The 21784-nt window shown below is 39.5% G+C and overlaps 1 protein-coding gene and 1 non-coding gene across 5 annotated transcripts in view; both read left to right on the plus strand.

Annotated features, from left to right (window-relative positions):
* The first annotated feature begins 367 nt into the window (after positions 1–367).
* The window catches only part of Mid2 (midline 2), a 103129-nt gene continuing 81712 nt past the window's right edge, over positions 368–21784 (plus strand). For 2 of the 4 annotated variants that reach the window (XM_060375676.1, XM_060375678.1), the window contains exons 1-2: positions 625–1145; positions 13592–14307. In XM_060375676.1, the coding sequence (XP_060231659.1) occupies positions 1142–1145; positions 13592–14307 (720 nt within the window). In that variant the 5' untranslated portion in view covers positions 625–1141. The other 2 variants (XM_060375679.1, XM_060375677.1) reach the window with 2 other exon arrangements.
* On the plus strand, positions 15308–15418 carry LOC132650166 (U6 spliceosomal RNA). The gene has a single exon (XR_009588559.1). It is a non-coding gene; the product is annotated as a U6 spliceosomal RNA (small nuclear RNA).

The raw sequence follows: 21784 nt of genomic DNA on the forward strand, positions 1-21784 counted from the left end.
AAAACCCTAACCTCAGTTTTAGTGGGTTTATTCTCTCCGAAAACTTGTGCCCAGAGCCAATAGAACACAGCCATTCTCCCTTTGTAAAAAGAAAAAGGGGTTGGGTTTCCTTCAATTGTCTGTCCTTCTCTGTCTCCTCCACTATTTTTGTTTTACTTTCTAGTTAACTTTGAATAGAACAGCTTCACCAGTAGGACCAGTGCGGAGAATCCAGGCACACTCTTCTCATTGGCGGTGCAAGGGCGTTTTCCTTGCTCCAATCTGGGGGTTTGTGAAGGTAGTGGGGGTGGTGGGTAGGAGAAGAGTTTGGACACAATCTTCCTTCTGCACTTTACACACACTATCAGCTCGCGGACTCACAACACACACACACACACACACACACACACACACACGCCTGCTCAGGCCCCTTCTCCCTCTGTCTTCCGTCAAGATGATAGGGCACTGGAGAAAAGGCTGCTGGAATCAGCTGGTAGGTACAGTAGTAATCGGAACCCCACCCACCCGCTGCCTTTGCTTGCTCAGGTTTCTCCAGTCACTCCTGCCAGGGGAGAAAACATGTAAGCGCGCCTCCAGAGGAGGAGCTCGGGGAGCTGGGAGTGGCTGGGGCGGCGGAAGGTGAGCCTAGGAAGGTGGCCCAGTGCCCCTTCTGTCCGGGCCCCTCCCAGAACTCCCTTGGGGTGTCAGTCTGGTCTCCACTTGCCCCCACTCCACCCTCCTTTCGAAGGGATTGCCTTTTTTTTTTCCTCTGCGGCGGCGGAAATGACAGTGTGGTGCCGTGGTGGTGTCATGGTGCTGCCTCTGGACTGAGAGGCGAAAACTCTTAACTTTAGCCTGGGAGACCCAGACGCGGGAACGTCGTGGTCGGCGAGCTGTCTGTCCCCTGTGGGGTGCGCGGGCTGGCTGGTCCCAGCTGCTGCTGCTGTTGCTGTTGCTGTTGCTGCTGCTGCTGCTGCGCGGCGGCGGCGGCGGCGGCCGCAGTGGCAAAGGCAGGCGGCGGCCTAGAGTGGTGGCGGCGGCAGCGGCAGCGGCAGCGGCAGCGACAGCGGCCCGGGAGCTCGCGCAGAAGCTCAAGCCAGTTTGCTGCGGAGGCCCGGCGCTCCCAGGCGCGCGGAGGAGATGGCTGGCACCCGGGAACAATATGGGTAAATTGCGTCCCCTCCCCGCAGCACGGGGGTTCAAGCGTCGCCGCCAGCGCAATGCTCAGGCCAGGGCTCCTGCGGCTCTTCAGGTGCCGCCGAAGCCAGCGCTGGAGGAGGACACCCGGGATCGGTGGAAGGGTTGGGAGTAGGGACGGGTGGGGAGGGGTGGGGGGACGACGACGAGATCGGAGAGGCTCCAGGCGGCCGTAGTGGGGACCTGGGTTGTCTGTCACATTGGGGTGACCCAGGCTCCTGCCTCTGCTTTCGTGGGGAGTTTGCACTCCTGGATCCCAGCCGGAGGAACGGCCGGAGGCCTCCCGCTTGGCCAGGCCAAGCATGGTGAAAGCAGTGGAGCAGCTCTTCTGGCGCCTAGGCGCAAGTCTGGGAAAGGGCGCAGCCGCCTTCCCACGCTCCCGCAAGCCAAGGCGTCCTCATCTGCAGCGGTTCACTCGATGGTGCTGGCACAGCATCCTGTGATGCTGCGGACTCGCTGCCTGCGGGAGCCCAGGAGAAACTTAATCCCCTTTTTCCGCTGGGGAAGCTATCTTCAAGTCGTTGTCAGAGTGGTTCCTTATTTCTGGCCTAGCTGTGAAAGAAGCACCGTGGGGGAGAGGGAAAACTTGAGTGTGTCTACAGGACACACTACGACTGAAGCAGGAACATGGGAGGGTTTTCCATTTCGGGCTCATAAGAATTAAGTAAATAATGGCAGAGCAGATTTACTGTTGCATTACTGGTGACGAGCTGGCTTAGGTTATTTCTCACTTCACGTGCAGCACAGTATTTATTTAGGAGGCATTTTGATTTAGAGCAGAAAAAGGATCCTGGAATGATCAGACTTCTCACTTTTCGCTCTCTCTCTTCTGCGCTCCTTATGCACTGTCACTATTTATGCTTCCTATCCCCGCCTTACATTTGCCCACCCAGATCTTTCACCAGAGTCCCTGCACCCTCAGCTTTTCTCTATCAACCCGTGCATACCCAGCAACGCAGTTTCTTGTTTTTCAATCACTTTGCTTTTTTTTTTTTTGTGAAGATTTTGGAGGATGAGGCTGGTGAATGGCATCAGTTGTGCGTTTCTGAGGGGTATTTTTGAAGGAAGAGATTGAACCCTGGAAGAGTAGACAAGTATTTTGTGGGGATTAATTAATCTGGTTCTTAATTTGGACCAATAAAAGCTGACTTTAATCCCATTACATTTCCTCTCCCAAATCAACTCACTTCTCTGACAATACTCCAATAGAAGATGGGGTTGCCAAATAGAGAGTTCACATTCCTCACTTCTGCTCATCACTGCCCTGAGGGAGAATCAATCTTTGCTATTTTTATATATTCCTGCTCAATCAATTAGCTTAATACAGACTCCTAATGTGAATTAGATTTCTCTTGATTGTTCCTTACAAAACTTGATTCATGTGGGTTAAAATACAAGTCTAGAAGCTAAGAAGATCAGAGAATCCATTTCAGATGTGATGCTGCATTGGCTTTATGGCCTTTAGACATTTGGATGACCTTTCTTTCACAGTTGCTGCACAGGCATAAAGGCGTAATATTGTGTACTGGGTATTGTGAGTATTGACTTCGTCCTTTGAAGATAAAAGGATTATACTTTTCAATGAAAGCACTATCATTTATTCTTTATTGGGTTCCTGAATGGGCTGGGTATAAATGAAAACACCAATCTACAGACACCTTAATTTGTCATTATTAGTACACTTGGGATTCAAATTATTATTGTAATTTGGATCTTAAGTCAATTTGTTTTACAAATGAATGTGTAAGTGAATGAAATATATATAGAATTAAGCACAGAAAGTAATTATGATGATTTTAAGTCAAGTCATAAATTATATTGATTACACTTTACCCTAACAATCTGAGTCAAACTCATTTGCATACTCAACCTGACCCATTTTTAGTCTACATGGAGACAGAGAATGCCCAATAAAAAGTGGCATAGATAAGTTTAGGTCTGGCTATACAAGCATGATTAGCATCTAGAAGCAATGAGTCAAATATGAGCTCATATTTGTCCTATGCTAAGATCTACTTATAGCTACATGGCTAGGATGGGGTCAGAGTGTGTGATGTGTGGAGTAGAGAAAGAGGTTGTGGGACATGACTATTAGGATTCCTACCTAGCATGTTGTACCTTGCAAGACCACTTCTGATAGGCATTTGCTGCAAATGAGTGAGTTGATTGCTTCACAAACATATCATCTGAACAGTGCAAATTGACTTAGATAAAATTGGTCTGGTTAATCCCTCCTCTAAGAACAGGGCAACTTGCTCCAACATGCAGGTCTCAAAATAGTGCCAGTGGAGCCTCATAATTGCATCCAAGTAGTGTTCTGAGTAGTGAACCTTTCCATTCTCTCCTCCCATAAAATCTGCTGACAGCACAACAATTAAGAAAGAAACTACAGAATAATGCTTTTTAAATCACTCAGCAAACCTCACTGGCTTGATGAAGAGAAAAGAATACTGTCTCTGGTTGTTAGGTCCCTTAGAACTAAATTTTTCTCTTTCTCAATAGGAATGTAGAGCCCTGAAAGACAAAGACAGGGATGAGGCATAACAATGTCTCAGGTGGCTGTTTTTAGAGATAACTGCTTGGTGGTGTGTGTCTGTCATTCAGTGTCTATAGATCTTGCTAAATTTCTAGATGTTAGCCATGGGATGCAGCTACTAGAAGAGGCCCTGAAGGTGCTCCAGCTCCTTTTAGTACTGGATTTTTGTTCTGCCTTCTGTGGAAAAGAAAGCTTTGTGTCTCTGAAGTGCCTCCTTATGCTGAGTGACCTGACTTGAAACAGTGAATCATCAAAATATGAGGTGTAACGTGTTCAAAATAGATATAACATGGTTCAAGAAGTTTGAAAGACAGTCACTTACATTCTTACATTTGTTTATTTGTGTGCATGTGTGTGCATATGAACGTGCATGTATGCCAGAGCATACATGTGGAGGCTAGAGGAAAACTTGTGGAAATCAGTCTCTCCTTCCACTGCATGTGTTCCATGGATCAAATCCAGGCCATCAGTCTTGGTGGCCAGCACTTTTACTTGCTGGGCCATCTCGCTGTCCCTAAATACAGTCACTTTTTGAATTTTGGTTCAAAGTGTGAATTGTGCTAATAGTCTCTGTTTCTGGATCTTCAACAAATACTGTGTTCATCATGAGCAGTACACCGAGGAGGCTTGAGAAGTGCTCCTCTGAGTGTTGATTCATAGCATCAAGTTAGAAGTTCAGGTAAGTGATGGCAAGAGAAGAAAATCTTAATTTATTGTCTGTCCTGTGCAGACCATTACTCCCCTTTACCCTCACTTCTCACCTTCTAGGGTCAATATATGTGCCTCTATCCTACTGAAAATTTTCTGTGGGCTGTAGAAGTCTGTGTTTGGTGGCTTTTTCTGTGTGCTGCTTTTTAATCTTTTTATTCTTCATGACCACAATCACATAACATTTTTGATAGTCAAATTTCCAGCCCTTGTATTTTTCCCTAAAAAGGCTATAAACTGTCGTGAATACTAGATGGTGTAAAATGCTTCAAGTAAACATGGCATAGGGATTTTGAAAAACAAAAACAAAAACAAAAACAAAAACAAAAAACTAAAAGTGACAACATTTATCACTTTCTCTGTGGATATTTCTCTGAACGGAATATACACCAAGATGTTGGCTCAGTGTAAATGGGTTAACAAAAGTGTGGGTTCCTGCTTCTTCACAGCACTCTGCTGGCCTGACCTTGGGCTTTGTCTCAGCCTCTTTCTGCAGGTCAGACTCCTTTGGCTGACATGAACAGTATCTTCTGGCTCTGGAGCATCCTCTTACAGAGACCAGATGATCTGATAGCAAACCTATTATATAATGAAAATTCCTCCTGAAATCTTAAATGCCAATATTTGCAATTTGCTCTGATAGGAATATAATATGTAGGCATGGAAGACAATGCTAACTTAGGAGAGCAAAATGTGTGTGTGTGTGCGTGTGTGTGTGTGTGTGTGTGTGTACAATACAGAGATAGAAAAAAAGGGTTATAGGCTAGAATTCTCTACCACTTTGTTTATAGCCTTTTGTTCAGTGTTGCTAGGATCCATGTGGTTCCCTGGAGAGTAGAAGCTTGATTTCAAATAGGTCTCTGTTTTCTGTCCCTTGTTACTGACCAGAACTTGGGGTCCTCACAGCCTAACATTCAGTAGAATGTCCTACATACATATATTACAAGTTTTATTATGACTGCCATCCTGGCAGGCTACTAAATACTTTAAAAACCACTGAATATTTAAAAATACAACATTGAAAAACAGAGGATTGGAAATTCAGTCTTAAAACAGATGAAAATCTGTAATAGTAATATAGGTAAAACAGTTTGTTCTTCATTTGTTCCTCAGACTGACAACTGTGCCAGTGTAATCTGCATTATGATAGATAATAGTGTTATAAATCATTCTTATATTTTTGTCAAACATTATAAGTTACCTCAGCAAATCCATTTCTTGGTTACTTTAATTGATCATTTTTAAATAATATTTTTGTCCTTTGAAAATTTCATACATTTATACAATGTACTTTAATCATATTTTGATTAATCTTGAAATTTCATACATTTATACAATATACTTTGATCATATTTGATTAATCTTTTGTATTTGAGGCAGATTAGAACTTCTGGTTTTGCTATTTTGACATTCGTTTAAATATTTTGATGACTACACTGAGTACAAAATACAGTGGTAGGTTTAGAAGCTAATTATTGGAAGGGAATAACATAAATTCATGTACTATAAAATACTAAGTAGAATTAAATGCCTATTAGGCAGGAACTGGATCAGGTTCTCTGTACTGCTTAACAGTCATCCTTCAGATCTGAGCTCCCTCAATGTGTGATGGAAGCCTAAAAGAAAACACTGGAGAGATTTCTTCCCTCAGAAGGACCATGACCTAAGTGGGAGGACATATGAACATCAGAAACACCACAATTAAAACCATGATTTTCCTGGGATTTTGTGGAAAAGTATGATTATCTTCTATCATGTCAATTATATGTTTGTGTTGAAATTCCAATAGTTTCTAGCTTGTAAAAAAAAGTGTTCTGGGTATAACATATGTGAGTGTGTGATGCAAGTACATGTAATTTTAAAACAAATTAATTTATTTTTTCCTCATGGGATCATCACAAGAGCCTATGAAATGAATATAGGAGGTGTTTTTAATCCAAAAGAAAAAGAAGCTATGGTACAAAGGCTGTAAATGTTTTACCTAGCATCACCAAGTTAGTACTGTTAGATCAAAGACTTTTTTTTTTTTCAATGCAGTTTATTCAGGAACCTTGAACAATCATCTGACCCTGGGGAAAGCCAGCCCACAGCTTAAATAGCCTCTGGGTAGCCAACCCAGGCGTGCCACGTGGGCAATGCAGATAGGTCCACATACATGGAAGCAAGCCAGATCCTCAGCCTTAGCCAAATGTGGAATTGTTCGTGACAGAGAGCACTCACCATCGGGAAGGTGGAAGGCGGAAACCAGCTCCATCTTTAAGGCACAGCATTCCGCAGCTCTCTACAGTTCCCCCTTTTTGTTTTAGACACATCAGGCAAGAGTAGAGGTCTGATCTCTGATATTAGAAATAAATTGGGACTTTGTACCGACAAAGACTTTAAGAAGACTTTAGTATGTGAATGTAACAGTGGTTTTTAAAACTGTAAAACTACTATACAAATATCTGATTATTATTATAACTAATTACAGTCATTGACCATCTACCTAACCTTTATTTTGTCTTCCATTTTGAGTTCTCATCATATAAAATATAGAGAATTCTATACATTGGGTATTTTTATGTCAGATTTTTTTTCTGACAGTTGCTTTGTAACCCAGGCTGGCTTTGAAATCCTTATGTAGATCAGGATATCCTTGAATTAACTTGTGATGCTCCTGCTTCAGCCTCCCAAGTGCTGGATTTACAGCCATGTACCAACATCCTGCAGGGCTCCAAAAGATCTTTTCTAAACTTGAACGAATCATCTGTTAATCATAATGTTCTTGGATTTGGTTGTTTTCTTTTTCATTTCCAGAAGACGTTTTCATTGGTTGATACTCACAAGATATTCTCCTCCCCTCCAGTTGTTCACAGGAAAATTCGCTATGTCTTCCTTGAGGTACAATAATCAAAAACATCTCCTGTACTTCACATTAGTTAGACAAGGGACAGTCATACACCTTGTCCATCTCTAGTCCCCTTGGTAATAATGCTTATCTCTTTTTAGCCTGACTGGTTACACTTGTAAATAACAGTCATGCTCTTAAGAGCAAGTTTATAGCATCCAAGGTATCGTTTTTTGCATGATAATAAATAGAAAGAACTCTTTAATAATAAGATATCTGATCTAAAAAACATCTTAGAGGAACATCTGGTGATTCCAGTTCAGCTTGAAGAGCATTTTGCACTTGAAGAAACACACTAAGCCAGGACTTGTTTGTTCATTCTTCTAGTTAGATAGATTGTTTCCAGTATTGTAAGGAAAGTCTCATGGGAAGTTAACATTAATATCCTGATAGGTTAAAGCTAATATCCTGAAGAATAGTTTTGTATTATTTTTTTAAAATAAAACTCTAGCTCATTTCAGGCTTAGTTTCACATTTATTGCTTTTCTGGGAAGAAGGGTAGACTGCAGCTCCCCAGGGAGAGAGTGAGAGTCCAGAGCCCTACTCTGAAGATCTGGAAGATGAAAACTAGATAGGCTATTAGCTGTTGGGATAAGTTGGTATTTAGTTATGTTCAAATAGCCTTCAAAATAATAGAATTCTGTCAAGTGCAGATCACAGCTGCTTGATCATAACTCTTGATCAGAGTTAGCTAATGCTATATTTGGAGGGCAATACTTGAATCAATTTTTCATCTTTTAAGTGTAAAATGTGCTATGTTTTGAAGTCTTACTTTAATTGAAGCATTTCCTCCTTTTTTAGGTAGGAGTGATGGTGAATGAGTGTAGTTTAAGTACTGAAAGGCCGAGGCAAGAGGATTGAGCCTAGCCTAGGTTGTTCAGTGAGAAGCTATCTCAAAAGAAAGAGACAGAGAGTGGGGAGGGAGGGAGACAAGTCCTTTTTGTGTTTCTATATAGGCACAGAGCTTTTTAACGCCTTGCCAGTAATTTCACTTTCATTGGTAATCTCATCCTTCTCCCCTTTTCTTCCTGCTTCTTAACAAAGCTCAGACTGAAGTAGTGAAGATAAACTATGCAGGAACAATTTTCTAGTAGAAAGAACAAAAGCATACATGTTTGTCTATACACCAGTAATTACATTATTAGGAAGGGAAGTCTTTATGTTGTAGGCACATGGGTATTTATTTCATAACATGTCAATTGAGTCTACCATTTCATGGATTTCATAAATACATTTAATGACAAACAATTCTGTTTTCTGGAGAAAGCTTCATGATTACCTGTCATTGGGTCATACTTGATGAGATTCACATTCTTTTGTTGTCTTTAGAACTTTTAATTCTAAACAGATCTGTGATTCTCAAAAGCTTTCTGAAGTTAAAACACTTTCTCATTTTTGTTTTGTGTCCCTTTGTGAGATAGGTAGGAATTAAGTGTTTTTAGCAGCCATTTAAATATTTTCAAGTGAATAAGGACTGAGGCTTAAGAATTTTCTGACACTTATTGACACATTGGAGACATCTGAAGGCATTGCAAGACCTAGACAGGGAATCACTGACCTAGAAAAACAACTTAAAGGAGTGAGCGATTCAAGCTGGGAGTGGTGATGCATGCCCCTAGTTCCAGTACTAAGCAGGTGGAACAGGAGAATCAGGAGCTCAAGGTCATACTTAGCTGCTTAGTGAGTTCAAGGCCTTCTGAGATGCATGAGGCCCTATCTTAAAAAAAAAGAAGAAGAAGAAGAAGAAGAAGCAATCCAATCGAGTTTATAGGCACTACATTATCACATAATTTGTAATACATTCACATTATATAGTAGTTAATTCTATGTAGTCTAGTAGTCTAGTCTGGAGTTTGAGCTCAATTTGAGTCTCTTTTTAAAAACTAACATGTGGCCTAGTAAGGCTGCCCCACCCCTTGGGGGGAGGTGATCAAAGAACCAGCAACTGAGTTCTTGTCAGAGACAGCCCCTGTTCCTCTTACTAGGGAACCCACTTGGAGACTGAGCTGCCATGGGGGGCAGCCTTACCAGGCCACAGAGGAAGACAATGCAGCCAGTCTTGATGAGTCCTGGATAGGCTACAGTCAGATAGAAGGGTAGGATGACCTCACTTATCTAAATGGTCTGGGTGAGGGGCACAGGGAAGAGAAGAGGGAGGGAGGGCAGGATTGGGAGGGGACAAGGGCGGGGGCTACAGATGGGATACTCAGTGAATAAATTGTAATAAATAAAAATAAATTAAAAGTAAAACAAAAAACTGAGATGTCGTTCGTGTATCATAATAGTCATCATTTTAAAGTATAGAGACCAATAGTTTTTAATGTAGTAAACAAACAAACAAACAAACAAACTTCTGCAGTCATCACCACTATCAAATTCCAGAACATTGACAAAATTCCAGAAAGTGCATACATTTTCGTAGTTACACCCACTCCTTCACTCTTCTAGGCCTTGACTACTATTATGCTTTCTATTCTTATGAGTTTCCCTGTTCTAGGCATTTCATATAAAGGGAATCACACAATATATTACATTTCTGTACTGGCTTCTTTCACTTGGAAATATATTTTAAAGGGCTATCCATATTGCAGCATCTAACAGTACTCCATTCATTTTTATAGACAAATGATATTCTCTCATATGGATAAACCATGTTTTGAGTTTTTTATATATTAGATGATGGGCTTTGGTTGTTTCACTCTTGGTTACTATGAATATTGCTGCTGTGAAAATTGGTGTGCATGAATATTTGAATGAGCACATCTTTTATTTTATTCAGTACATACCTAGGAGTTGAATTGCTTGATCAGATGGGAACTTTACATTTGACTCAGGAGGAAATGGCAAACTATTTCCCAAAGCAGCTGCACCGTTTTACATTCACACCAGCAATATATGAGGGATTCAATTTCTTCACATCCTGGCAGTCAGTTGCTACTTTCCATTTTGTTTGTTTGCTTTGTATTATTATAGCTATTGTAGTGTGTTTATTTGGTTTGCTTTTCCCTAATGGCTAATGATGTTGGATGTTTTTTCATGTGCTTACTGGCTATTTGTTTATCGTCTTTTGAAGATTCTTTGTCTTTTCATTCTGCTGATGGGGTTGTTTCTAGCCCTAAAGGCTTAAATTTAGATGAAGTAACATTTATCTGTATTGGTTGTTTGTGATTTTGCTGTCATCTAAAAAAAAAAAAAAAAATCCCGTTGTCTAATCTAGGTCATCTCAGATTTACATGGATCTTTTCTTCTAAGACTTTGTTATTTTGATACTTACACTTAGATGATTGATCCATCATCAGTTCTTTATTTATTTATTTAGCCCAAGATCTCACTATGTAGTCCATGGTGGCCTTGAACTTGCTATGAACTCACTATGATGATCCTCCTGCCCCTACCTCTCAAGTGTCTAGTTTGAATTTTTTAATGTTGTAAGATAGGTTTCTTTTTTAATTAAATTTTTATTTTTATATTAATTACAGCTTATTTATTTTGTATCCCAGCTGTTGCCCCCACCTTCATTCCCTCCCAACCCCACCATCCCTCCCTCATCTCCTCCCATGCCCCTCTCCAAGTCTACTGATAGGGGAGGTTCTCCCCCCTTCCATCTGACCCTAGCTTCTCAGGTCTCATCAGGACTGGCTGCAATGTCCTGATCTGTGGCCTGACAAGGCTGCTTCTCCCTCAGGGAGAAGTGATCAAAGAGCCAGCCACTGACTTCATATCAGAGACAGTCCCTGATCCTCTTACTAGGAAAACCTCTTTGGATACTGAGCTGCCATGGGCTACATCTGAGCAGGGGGTCTAGGCTATATTCATGAATGGTCCTTGGTTGGAGTATCAGTCTCAGAAAAGACACCTGGACCCGGAGTTTTTGGTTTTGTTGCTCTCCTTGTGGAGCTCCTGTCCTCTCCAGGTCTTGCTATCTTTCCCTTCTTTCAAAAGATTCCCTGCACTCTGCCCAATGTTTGGTTATGAGTCTCAGCATCTGCTTTGATATATTGCTGGGTAGAGTCTTTCAGAGGCCCTCTGTGGTAGGCTCCTGTCCTGTTACTTGTTTTCTCCTTCTTTCAATGTCCATTCCATTTGTCTTTCTGCATGAGGATTGATCATCTTACCCAGGGTCCTCCTTCTTGCTTAGCTTCTTTAGGTGTACAGATTTTAGTATGTTTATCCTATATGTCTAATATCCATGTATAAGTGAGTATATACCATGTGTGTCTTTCTGCTTCTGGGAGACCTCACTTAGGATGATCTTTTCTAGATCCCATCATTTGCCTGCAAATTTCATGATTTCCTTGTTTTTAATTGCTGACTTCATTTCTTGTGCATGAGGTGATGAAGTTCACCCAAAAGTATTTGTTAGGATTATGCTTTCTTTGCTAAATTAAGTTGGCTGTAAATATACAAGCTTATTTTTAGAGGGCTTTTCCCCCCTCAAGTTTGAGCATTTGCTGTACTATTTGCAAGCAAGTATGACCTTCAACAAATTACTTTTTTCATAATGATAGTACTTATTTTTAAAATAAGACTGTGAAAAAAATAATTGGTATTGTAATGATGCATAGATAGTCATAGAGGTAGGGAAAATGGAGGATAGTTGCAGACATGCTGAAGCAGGACTAATGAGAATCAGGAGCCCTAATAAATGAGAAGTGAATAAACAAATGTTTGAGGAACTTTCAAAAATTATTCATTCCCTCAAAATGGCTAATGATATTACTCTGTTATAGTAAACTAAAATAGACTGGAGTGCCAGGCATGGAAGTGCATGCCCACCATCCCATCACTTGAAAACAGGAAGATCAGGTGTTAGAGGTCAGCCTCAGTCTGACATCAGCGATCTTAACTAACTAATCTATATATTAACTGATTGCGGTTCTGTGAAAATTATATAAGGTGTAGCTTATTTACATAATTTTCTGTATTTTGTCTCTTTTCTGTTATTTTCTTTTGTTTGTTTGTTCTTGGTGTTAGACTTTACTGTTAAGGACTCCCCCAAGAGTCCTTTATGAATAATCCTCTTCAGGTAATAAATGTGAATGGCACTCACACACTGCTGACATTTCTAGGAGGTCCCGAAGCCTCTAGTTAAAATTCCTAAGGCAATTGTGACCCAGAATGTGTTTCGCCAAGTTTAATTTCATAGTGGGATTTAAGAGTCATATTGGTTTGGGAATACATTTTCTGGATTCATATGAAATTGAAGAGATATTTCTCTATAAAGAAGAGTTTATACAGCACCCCCTTCAGGAAGGGGAGCTATGGCACCTTAACTGATTTTATGTGTCACCATGTAGATGTGACTTTCCTCAATGCTTCTGACCAGCCTAGGTAGTTTTCAACACACACATTGTGGAATGCTTGAAACTCTGAAAGGGGTTGAAATAGAAGTGCAGTGTCAAATGGCGATAGTCCTGGAGGAAGGAGTCAGAAAGGGGCAGGCAGGCTCAGAGGGACACAGAGAGACAAAAATAGAAGTGGAAGAGGGCCATTTAGAAACTCTTTTGTAAAGAGTCAAGATAACTTCAGTGGAAAAGGTGAGATGATTAAAGAGAAGGTGTGGGGGGAAAAGTACAGACATTGGCATGAGACTGATTTCTGCTCTGGGTTTATGTTTCTGATCGGCTTGCTAACGACTCTGAACTTTGTTTTCCTAAGTATATGATAGGCCCAGTAATAATACCGTATTCACAGTCCTGAAAGAATTTAATGGAATAATGTACGGGTTTTTTTTTTGTTTTGTTTTGTTTTGTTTTTTTCTCATGCAAGTGCTTAGAATGAAATCATTGCAGGCAGGAGTGAGCTAGCTTGAAATATAGTCTTGTTTTCCTTCCACTGGATGTAAAATAGGAGCAGCCCTTATATCTTGCCTTGACTGGAAATAGAGAATAATGTTGGAGAATAAGGACTGAGAAATTTGTAGGGACTCCAACTCATCACAGTCTCAGAGAAGAGATGTCAGTGGAGAATTTAGGACAGGATGAGCCATACCAATTGTATGAGCTGTAATGGTAATGTTAATCAGGAAATTGAGACATAGAGGTGGTCCCTTACTTCTATTTATTAGTGAAGTAAAAATAAAAATCTCAGGCAAGTCTAAAACATGGTCTGAAGGAGAGTGGGGTGTAGAAAGGCTTCCTGATTAATTTCTCAGTCATCCCTGTTTCTTAAGCATCCCTGGAGAGTCTATCAGGCTGCAAGTCTCCATTGGTTACAATATAATTATTTTATAATCACTTTTCCTTTGGAAATGCTTAATGAGTCTTACTTTGTCTTACTTGCAGGTGAAAGCCAAGCCTCTGTGGTTCTTAATGCCTCAGCAGGATTATTTTCACTAAAGATGGAAACACTGGAGTCTGAATTGACCTGTCCAATCTGCCTTGAGTTGTTTGAAGACCCCCTTCTGCTCCCTTGTGCTCATAGCCTGTGTTTCAGCTGTGCCCATCGCATCTTGGTCTCAAGCTGCAGCTCCGGTGAATCCATTGAACCCATTACTGCTTTTCAGTGTCCTACATGCAGGTATGTTATCTCGCTGAATCACCGGGGCTTGGATGGCCTCAAGAGGAACGTGACCCTGCAGAACATTATTGATCGCTTCCAAAAGGCTTCAGTCAGTGGGCCCAATTCTCCAAGTGAGAGCCGCGGGGAGAGGACTTACAGGCCTAGCTCCGCCATGTCTAGTGAGCGAATTGCTTGCCAATTTTGTGAGCAGGACCCTCCAAGAGATGCTGTGAAGACATGCATCACGTGTGAGGTCTCCTACTGTGACCGTTGCCTTCGGGCCACACACCCTAACAAGAAACCTTTCACCAGCCATCGCCTGGTGGAACCAGTTTCAGACACACATCTTCGAGGGATTACTTGCTTGGACCATGAGAATGAGAAGGTGAACATGTACTGTGTATCTGATGACCAATTGATCTGTGCCTTATGCAAACTGGTGGGTCGTCACCGAGACCATCAGGTCGCTTCTCTGAATGATCGATTTGAGAAACTAAAGGTAAGCAAAATTCCCTTCCTCTTTCACAATGTTCATTTAATACATAGTTGTACAGTCAGCAAGCTTTCCAGTAAACTGGACCACTTTTTCTACAGGTCAAGTAAGTCAACTTCAAATTGTTTTCATAGGGAATAACCTACTCACTGCAAGTTTTCACTAGAACTTATTTATTACACAAATCTGTTAGCATTTATGTATTTCTGCTCAATTCTGGACAAGTAAGCTCAGGGGCCACCTCACCAGGGTAATAGCAGTCTCTCTCCTCTGTAATACATTACACATTACATATCTTTGCTGTGTATGATCTTTCCACCTTGGCTTTTCAGTATGTGAATACCTGTGTAGGTGTACTGCAATTAACATATGTACTAATTTGCATACATTTGGGTGGGTCTCTGTGGAGGTGTGGGTGTCAGTGTCTGAGTGTACCTATGTAGATGAGAGATTTGTGGAGGACATTAGTATAGGTTTGTGTTTGCAAAGTCTGGGGGTGTGGCTCAGTGGTAGAGTGCTTGCCTAGCAAGCAAGTGCCAAGTCCCTAGATTCTAGCTCCAGCTCTGCAAAAACAACAAAATGCCTCCTCAGTACTGCAAAGAAACCAATGTTTGACATTAGTCATTGCAAATTGCTGTTGAGCACTTAACTTAGAGCTAATTCGTATATCAATAAATCACAAAAGCAGGAGGTATAGTTACACAGCTGAACTAAAAATTTAAACTGAAAGCAATGAATATTTAACCTAGTATTTGATTTTGTCAGGCTCCATCTTACAGTCTGCCAGTCTTTTGTTTTCAGTGGGTATTTTTGTGAAGTTAAGTTAAATAATATTTATTTGCAAGTCCAAGTGCCTACTTTGAAAGTCCTTTTACCTCACTTCGATGTTCACAAATGTCAGATCTAGCACTCTGTTGGATTCTTGTTGTCTTCTTGATATGTGGTACACTTTTCCTCAAAAGAAGGAAGCTACTTATCATAGATTCCAGACTAAATAAAATGTTTAGTGCTAACTTTGGTAGCACATAAAGTAAAATTGGAATGATATAGAGAAGATTAATTAGCATGGCCCCAGTGCAAGGGTGTTATGCTAATTTGTGAAGCATTCCATATTTTTCCAAGTTTGGAATATTATTGTATGGAAAAATTATTTTTAATTAGAAAGTTTAAATTTGGTAATGTCTAAGGACTCCCGGAGGACTAAAACCTGTAGTGTACGTTAGATTCTGTTATATAAAACTTAAATGTTTAATTCCCCACATTGTTGTATAATTTAAAATAATTGTTATTTCTACAATGAATATTATATCATCACACTTTTAATTACATTGTGTTCATTATGAAATAAAGTATTCAAATGAATAGTAAGATTGGCACCCTCAAGTAGAGTATGTGTACATAAGCCAGGCTAGAAGAAAGGCTCAGATAGCATGGAGGAGGGGTGAAGCAAGAAGGCAACCGAGTCTTTCCTTCTCTTATAATCTGGTAAATTTGTTCAAATTTGCATGAAAATTAATGTTGGTAAGGGTAAGGGCACTCAGAATAGGGGACATTTTCATGTCTGTAATTTACTGCATACTATTGTTTAGTTAGAGTGTCACAGTAACAATGGTTTGTACCTCTTTTGATAATTATTTGTTTCCAATATGTAACCTCTTCTAAGCTTTTTGGTTATAAGCAAGTATATACCTAATGTATGTAAAAGTCAATCTTTTCATTCCATTCTTGTAATGCTGCAGAGGGGAATGTTAGTGACTTAAATTCTTAGAGTCATCAAATTGTTAGGCCATGGTCTAGTTAAATCCTTATACCTTAAACTTTTATGAACCCGGACTTCTTAGACCAAGTGATTTGGTTAATGTTAATAGACCTGTTTAGTAATTGGGCTGGAGATGAAAACCAGTCTCCAGGTAGAGTCAACTATCTTTTTTATTCTGTTGTCAGCTATTACACTGTGTTTCCTCTCTGAACTTTAACTTTATGCCCCAGGAGCTACACATTCAGTACGTCATGGTATGTGATTAGCAGCATAAAGAAAAGGACATAATTATATAACTTTCAGCTTCACAATGGCAAAAGATGGGGAGTGGATTGTAAGAAGTGTGAGGAATATAGAGAAGGTGGAGCAATCACTGCCAAATATTTTTAGGTGTTAGGATCATAATAAGGCTTTGGCCATGAAAAATATTTCACACAGAAATACCAATATCCATATGTATTGCTGAGATTACAAAGAAACTGTGGAGAGTAAGCCTGTATCTACAGAACAGTGGCTACTTCAAAATAGCTGAAAACATGGGATGATTGATCAGACATTTGGCATCATACAGCTATAGTCCCTGTTTCTAGGGCTGGAGAAACACAAGTGTATTTTATAAGAAGATGCCTTAGTCTGTGACTAATTGGTAATTTTTGAAGAAAAAGTGGCTATATTTTTGATAGCTTCCCTTTAATTTTTAGAAATGTGCAGAAACATTTGTTTATGAATTAAGTGGAAACTATTTTTGCTCTTTTTTTGGATAGAGACTGGAAACATCTGAATCATTCCAAACTGTGTGGTTTGTTATGTTGTCTGGAACATGTAGGACTTCGGAAAGGAAAAGGAAGTGCTGCGTGTGTGTGTGTGTGTGTGTGTGTGTGTGTGTGTGTGTAAGAGAGGGGGGGGAGGAAAGGAAGGCAGGGGAGAGAGGGATAGGGAGGGTAAGAGGAAGGAAAAGAGGTGGGTGGAGACACAAGGGGTATTTACTCCACCCAGTGCCAAGTAGGAAAGATATTAGTTCACATTAAACAGAGAAGCCTGACTTAATCTCCTATGCACATACTTCTTTACATTGAATTAAAATTAAAAAGCATTTATGATTATTCACCTTGATTCCTTGATTTTTTTCCTATAGAGAACAGAGAAAGACAGCCAGAAGTTATGGGGGAGATGACCTAATCATATTCCCCTGGCCCTGAGAGGAACAGGAAGTTCTGTCAGAAAAGGGAAAGAATGATAATGTATACTTCTTCCATACACGCTGACTCACACAACACACACACAAACACATTGACTTTTATAGTTAATAACTGATGCAATGTTTATTTTTACTTTTGTATTTAACCTCCTTGTCTAGGATTAATGACCTGTAATGTTGTTCAACAAAAACCAAACAACCCATTACAGTAAAGAAAAAGGTTGGAGTAATTGGAAGCTAGTTTCTTTTATGAACATGTTCTCAAAATGGAGTTAAGGACATGGAAGGTACTTATATAACATTTTATACTGTTATTTGTTTAGTATGCTTATAGGATTAAGATTCAGGAAACACAATCTTCAGACGATTACGAGCGATTTAATTAATTCAAAGACTACTCATGGTCCTGAGAGTTACACATACCTTACTTCATGATGTATGCCACAGTTCTTGTAAAACTGCTTCACATTTCAGAATTTCTATAACAGTTCTTTCTTTTATAAAAGACCAATATTATTATACTATCAAATGTTGGTTTTATATAAAGAGGATAATTTCAGTGGCTCTCTCTTGCTGATAGAAATCAGGTTGATATTCTAAAATCTGCTTTTTATCATTTGCTGCTCATTTACATTTTTCCCTCACAACCCTCAAGTTTGTTAGCTTCATCTACTCAGATAAGCTATCTAAAACATCTAGTCTTTCGTTTTATTTCTGTCTACTTTCACCAGTGTTCTTCCCTTGGCCTGCTTATTGGGAACTCTAACCAATTTTTTTTTTTTAGAGCTCAAGCCAAACCCCCCAGTCTCCTCCAACACACCTCAGAGACATCGTAAATTCCTTGAGGCCAGATACAGTGTCTGTGTTTCTTCAGTATCCTCCTTTGTGTCTGTCAAGCACGTGCACATAGTACCTCTTTAAGAAATTCAAATAATCCAAGACAGCCAAGGCTACCCAAAGAAACAGTGTCTTGAGAAACCAAAAAGAAAAAAAAAAAAGAAAGAAAGAAATCCAAATAAATTAAATAATGGTGTGAGTTTTTTGTTTGCTTGTTCTATTTTGGGTTTAATTTTTTTTGAGACAAGGCAAGGTGTGTGTGAGTGAGTGTGTGTGTGTGTGTGTGTGTGTGTGTGTGTGTGTGTAACACAGGCTGACCTTGAGCATGATCTTCCTGAATTTGATTCCTGGTGCTAGGATTATAAGCCAGAGCCAATATGCACAGTGTTATAATTATGTTGTAGGAAGTATACTAGTGCACATAGCTTGATTTTGTTCTCATCTTAGTAGATACAAATCAGTCTTGCCATTATGAATACGTTGGAAGTCTATAAATGCCTCCTGTGAACTACTGACAATTTTCAAACCCAGTTCACGAGCAAAAGTATGACATGTCCTTAATTTTAAGTGCCTATTTATTTTGATTACTGGATTTTCCAACTGCCTAACCTTATGGTGACATTTGTATAAATCAGATGTGATTATTATAATTCTCTTTAAGAGTGATGTCTTCACATTTCCATGCCCACAGCCTGCCAAAAATATAGCTGATAAATACCAGGAGGAATAGAGGAATTTCCTTAAAAGGATGAACAAGCACATTTTCTTTTTCTCATTTAATTTTCTCTAATTCAACACTACAAATACATCTTAAATAAATCTACATGTACATATCAAGAGTCTTGTTGTTACAGTATATTATCTGCAACTAGATTAAGCTTCTTCCATTGGAAAATAAAATCCATACACACACACATGAATAAGGCTGATACAGAGCTAAATTTTCCTAGGCAAAGAGAAGGGAGATATAAGACTTGGAAGAATGTTCAAGGGAAAGCTACAGTAAGAATTAAAAAGTTGGAAAATAAGATATTCTAGAATCTTATCACTTTTTTCACTGTCCTTTTTCATACTCAGTCACTCTGTCATCCTCTCACCCATTCTCATTCTGCCACCATCTTTCCGCAGTCAATTGTCTGTGCAACCACTTGACACCCACTTCTGTTGGCTAAGACAGATACCCTCTCAACTATGTACCAGTGATCATTTGATAATATCTGAACCAGTATGAGTATGAATATAAACATGAGAAGATGCATATCTTTCTGAGGGACTGGCTTGGGAAGAGGGTATATTTGCATAAATATGTATGCATCATCATCTGAAGCTGTGATGGAGAATGGCTCTGTGTCATTGTATCAGTGCATCTATAAATATGTGTCACACTATGTATGAAGATAAATATCTGTGATATATACTGACAATTTGAGCAGGTGGGGATCATGAGTCTATAAAGACTTTCTGTAGACACCTTTGGGAGGGTTAGAGGCTCAAAATAGCCATCCTAAGGCTATGCCATGAGAAGTTAATGGTCAGTCTAATAAATGAGCTGGACATCTATGCTCAGTTAAAAACATCTTCAGTAGAGACCAGAGTGGGTTACCATCGTTGAAGGAGAGGAAAGTGTTGTTTCTATATCTTGTTTACTTGTGTTTATAGTCACAGTTGCTAAATATAATAAGAAAAACAGCACTCAATTTAAAATTTCTACACCATAGGCTACATGAGACTGTGTCTCAAAAGGAAAAAAATCACAGAAAAACAGAGACAAAGACATATTTGCACATTCCTGTAATCTCAGCACTTGGATCACTGCAAGTTTGAAGCTTGCCTGATCTATATAGCGTTCAGGTCCAGCCAGGACTGCATACTTTTTTTTGAAACAAGACTCTGTGTCAAAAATAAGAAAACAGAACATGATTCCAAAACAAACACAAAACTAGAATAATTCTAAAAATATCTTATGTGGGTGTCTGAGTAAGTGTATTTTAATTTCATCTCTACTAAAACTACTTCCTAAGACTTAACCTGAATCCTTGTTTCTTTTTCCCTTCAAGATTTCAATCGATTTCTCTGGCTCTGCACTCATGTAGTATTAAGGGGACCTTGTGCCGGAAGATATTTTCCATTATTGTCTTTCTAGTTTAAGAGCAAGTTTAGCAAATAGAAAGTCCAATTATTTAAATTATTTGCTGTGAGTTTGAAACCAGCCTTGTCTGCACAGCTAGTTAAGGACAGTCAAGGCTATATAGAGAAACCCTGTCTTGATAGAAAAGAAAAGGGAAAAAATAAAAATTGTTGAAGTTAAAGAAGTGATATTTGAAGATGAAAATATGGTAATGTCTTTTAAGTTCACAAACATTTGATATAATGATATAATGCCTTATACTTTGTCTCACCTGAAGAGAGAGGAACCATTAACAAACTGTAACATTAGGAATTTGAGCTAGAAAATCCTTAATTCATTTGACAGTTAATGATTATTGACAGTTTTTGATTATTGAATATTTTGGGCATTGTGGCAGGAGCTACAAGAAATAAGGCACCAATCTTTGCCACAGTGGAGCTTTGAGCTTAATAGGAAAGGCAGACACATCAGTTGAAAAATCCAATTCAGTTTGATGGCTAACATGATAGAGATTTGCACAGGATGCTCTGAATCCCTGTGTTTAGGTCAGAGAAAAAAATGTCATCAGTCTTAGAACTGAGAATTGGAGATGGATTTATGATCAAAGAAGGGTCAAAGTGGAAAGACTCCATGAGGAAGGAACTGACAGGGCTTGATGAATGAGTGCAGTGGTTTTAAATGATGGAGAGAGTTAAAGAAGGATGTTTGAATTGGGACTATCTTTAAAATGGAGGCACTGAAGACAGAAATAAAGAAGGAAGAGGCAGCATGTAATTATGGGTCACTCAACATTCATTCATCAAACATTTGCTGACCAGGCATCAGAAAAGATGTTGATGTTACAATGATAAATACAGCTTAATCTCAGGTCTGGTGGAACAAGAAGAGACAGATAATTAAGAACATGGTTATAAGATAATGCAAGCACAAGAAGTTATGAGAACCTTGGAGGAACAGTAGGAGAGACTTTGTGTAGGTTTTGGACCTCCTTATTGGAAAGTGTGGGCAAAGTCGGGGAATGAGGTTGTTCTGGTTAAGAAAACACAGTTTGTTCAAACATCTGGCAGATGGAACCCATGAAATGTTATAAGAACTGAAAGGATCTAGAAGGAATTGAAATTCAAGTTTTTCCAGTGACTGAAAAATCATGGCTAGAGGAGTAGATTTAATTGGCTTCAGTGTAGAGGTACAGCCATGCAAAAGCAAGCTGAGAGAGGGTCAAGGGTTAACTTTCACAGGTTAGAAGAGATGAAAGACATAGAAGAAGAGATGAAAGACAAAGGAAAGATGGTAGCCAAAAGATTGGTTAGTGGAGAGGGGCAGTGCAAGTAGAATGGAATTCTGAGGCTCCTAGGAGAGAAGAGTTGGTGTTTACTCACTATGATGAGTGTTATCAAAATAAATGCTATATTTAGATTTTTTAGAAAGTCCAAGTAAAATTTACCTATTAAGCAAAATATTTAATTCTGGTGTGCATCCAAATAGGAAGAGAAGCATGCAGAGTGGTTTGAGTAACATTGCTGATCAAGACAGAAGTGAAGGTGTGAGTCTATGCTCAGTG

This window comes from Meriones unguiculatus, chromosome X (genome assembly GCF_030254825.1).
Source record: "Meriones unguiculatus strain TT.TT164.6M chromosome X, Bangor_MerUng_6.1, whole genome shotgun sequence".
In the NCBI taxonomy this organism is placed as follows: domain Eukaryota; kingdom Metazoa; phylum Chordata; class Mammalia; order Rodentia; family Muridae; genus Meriones; species Meriones unguiculatus.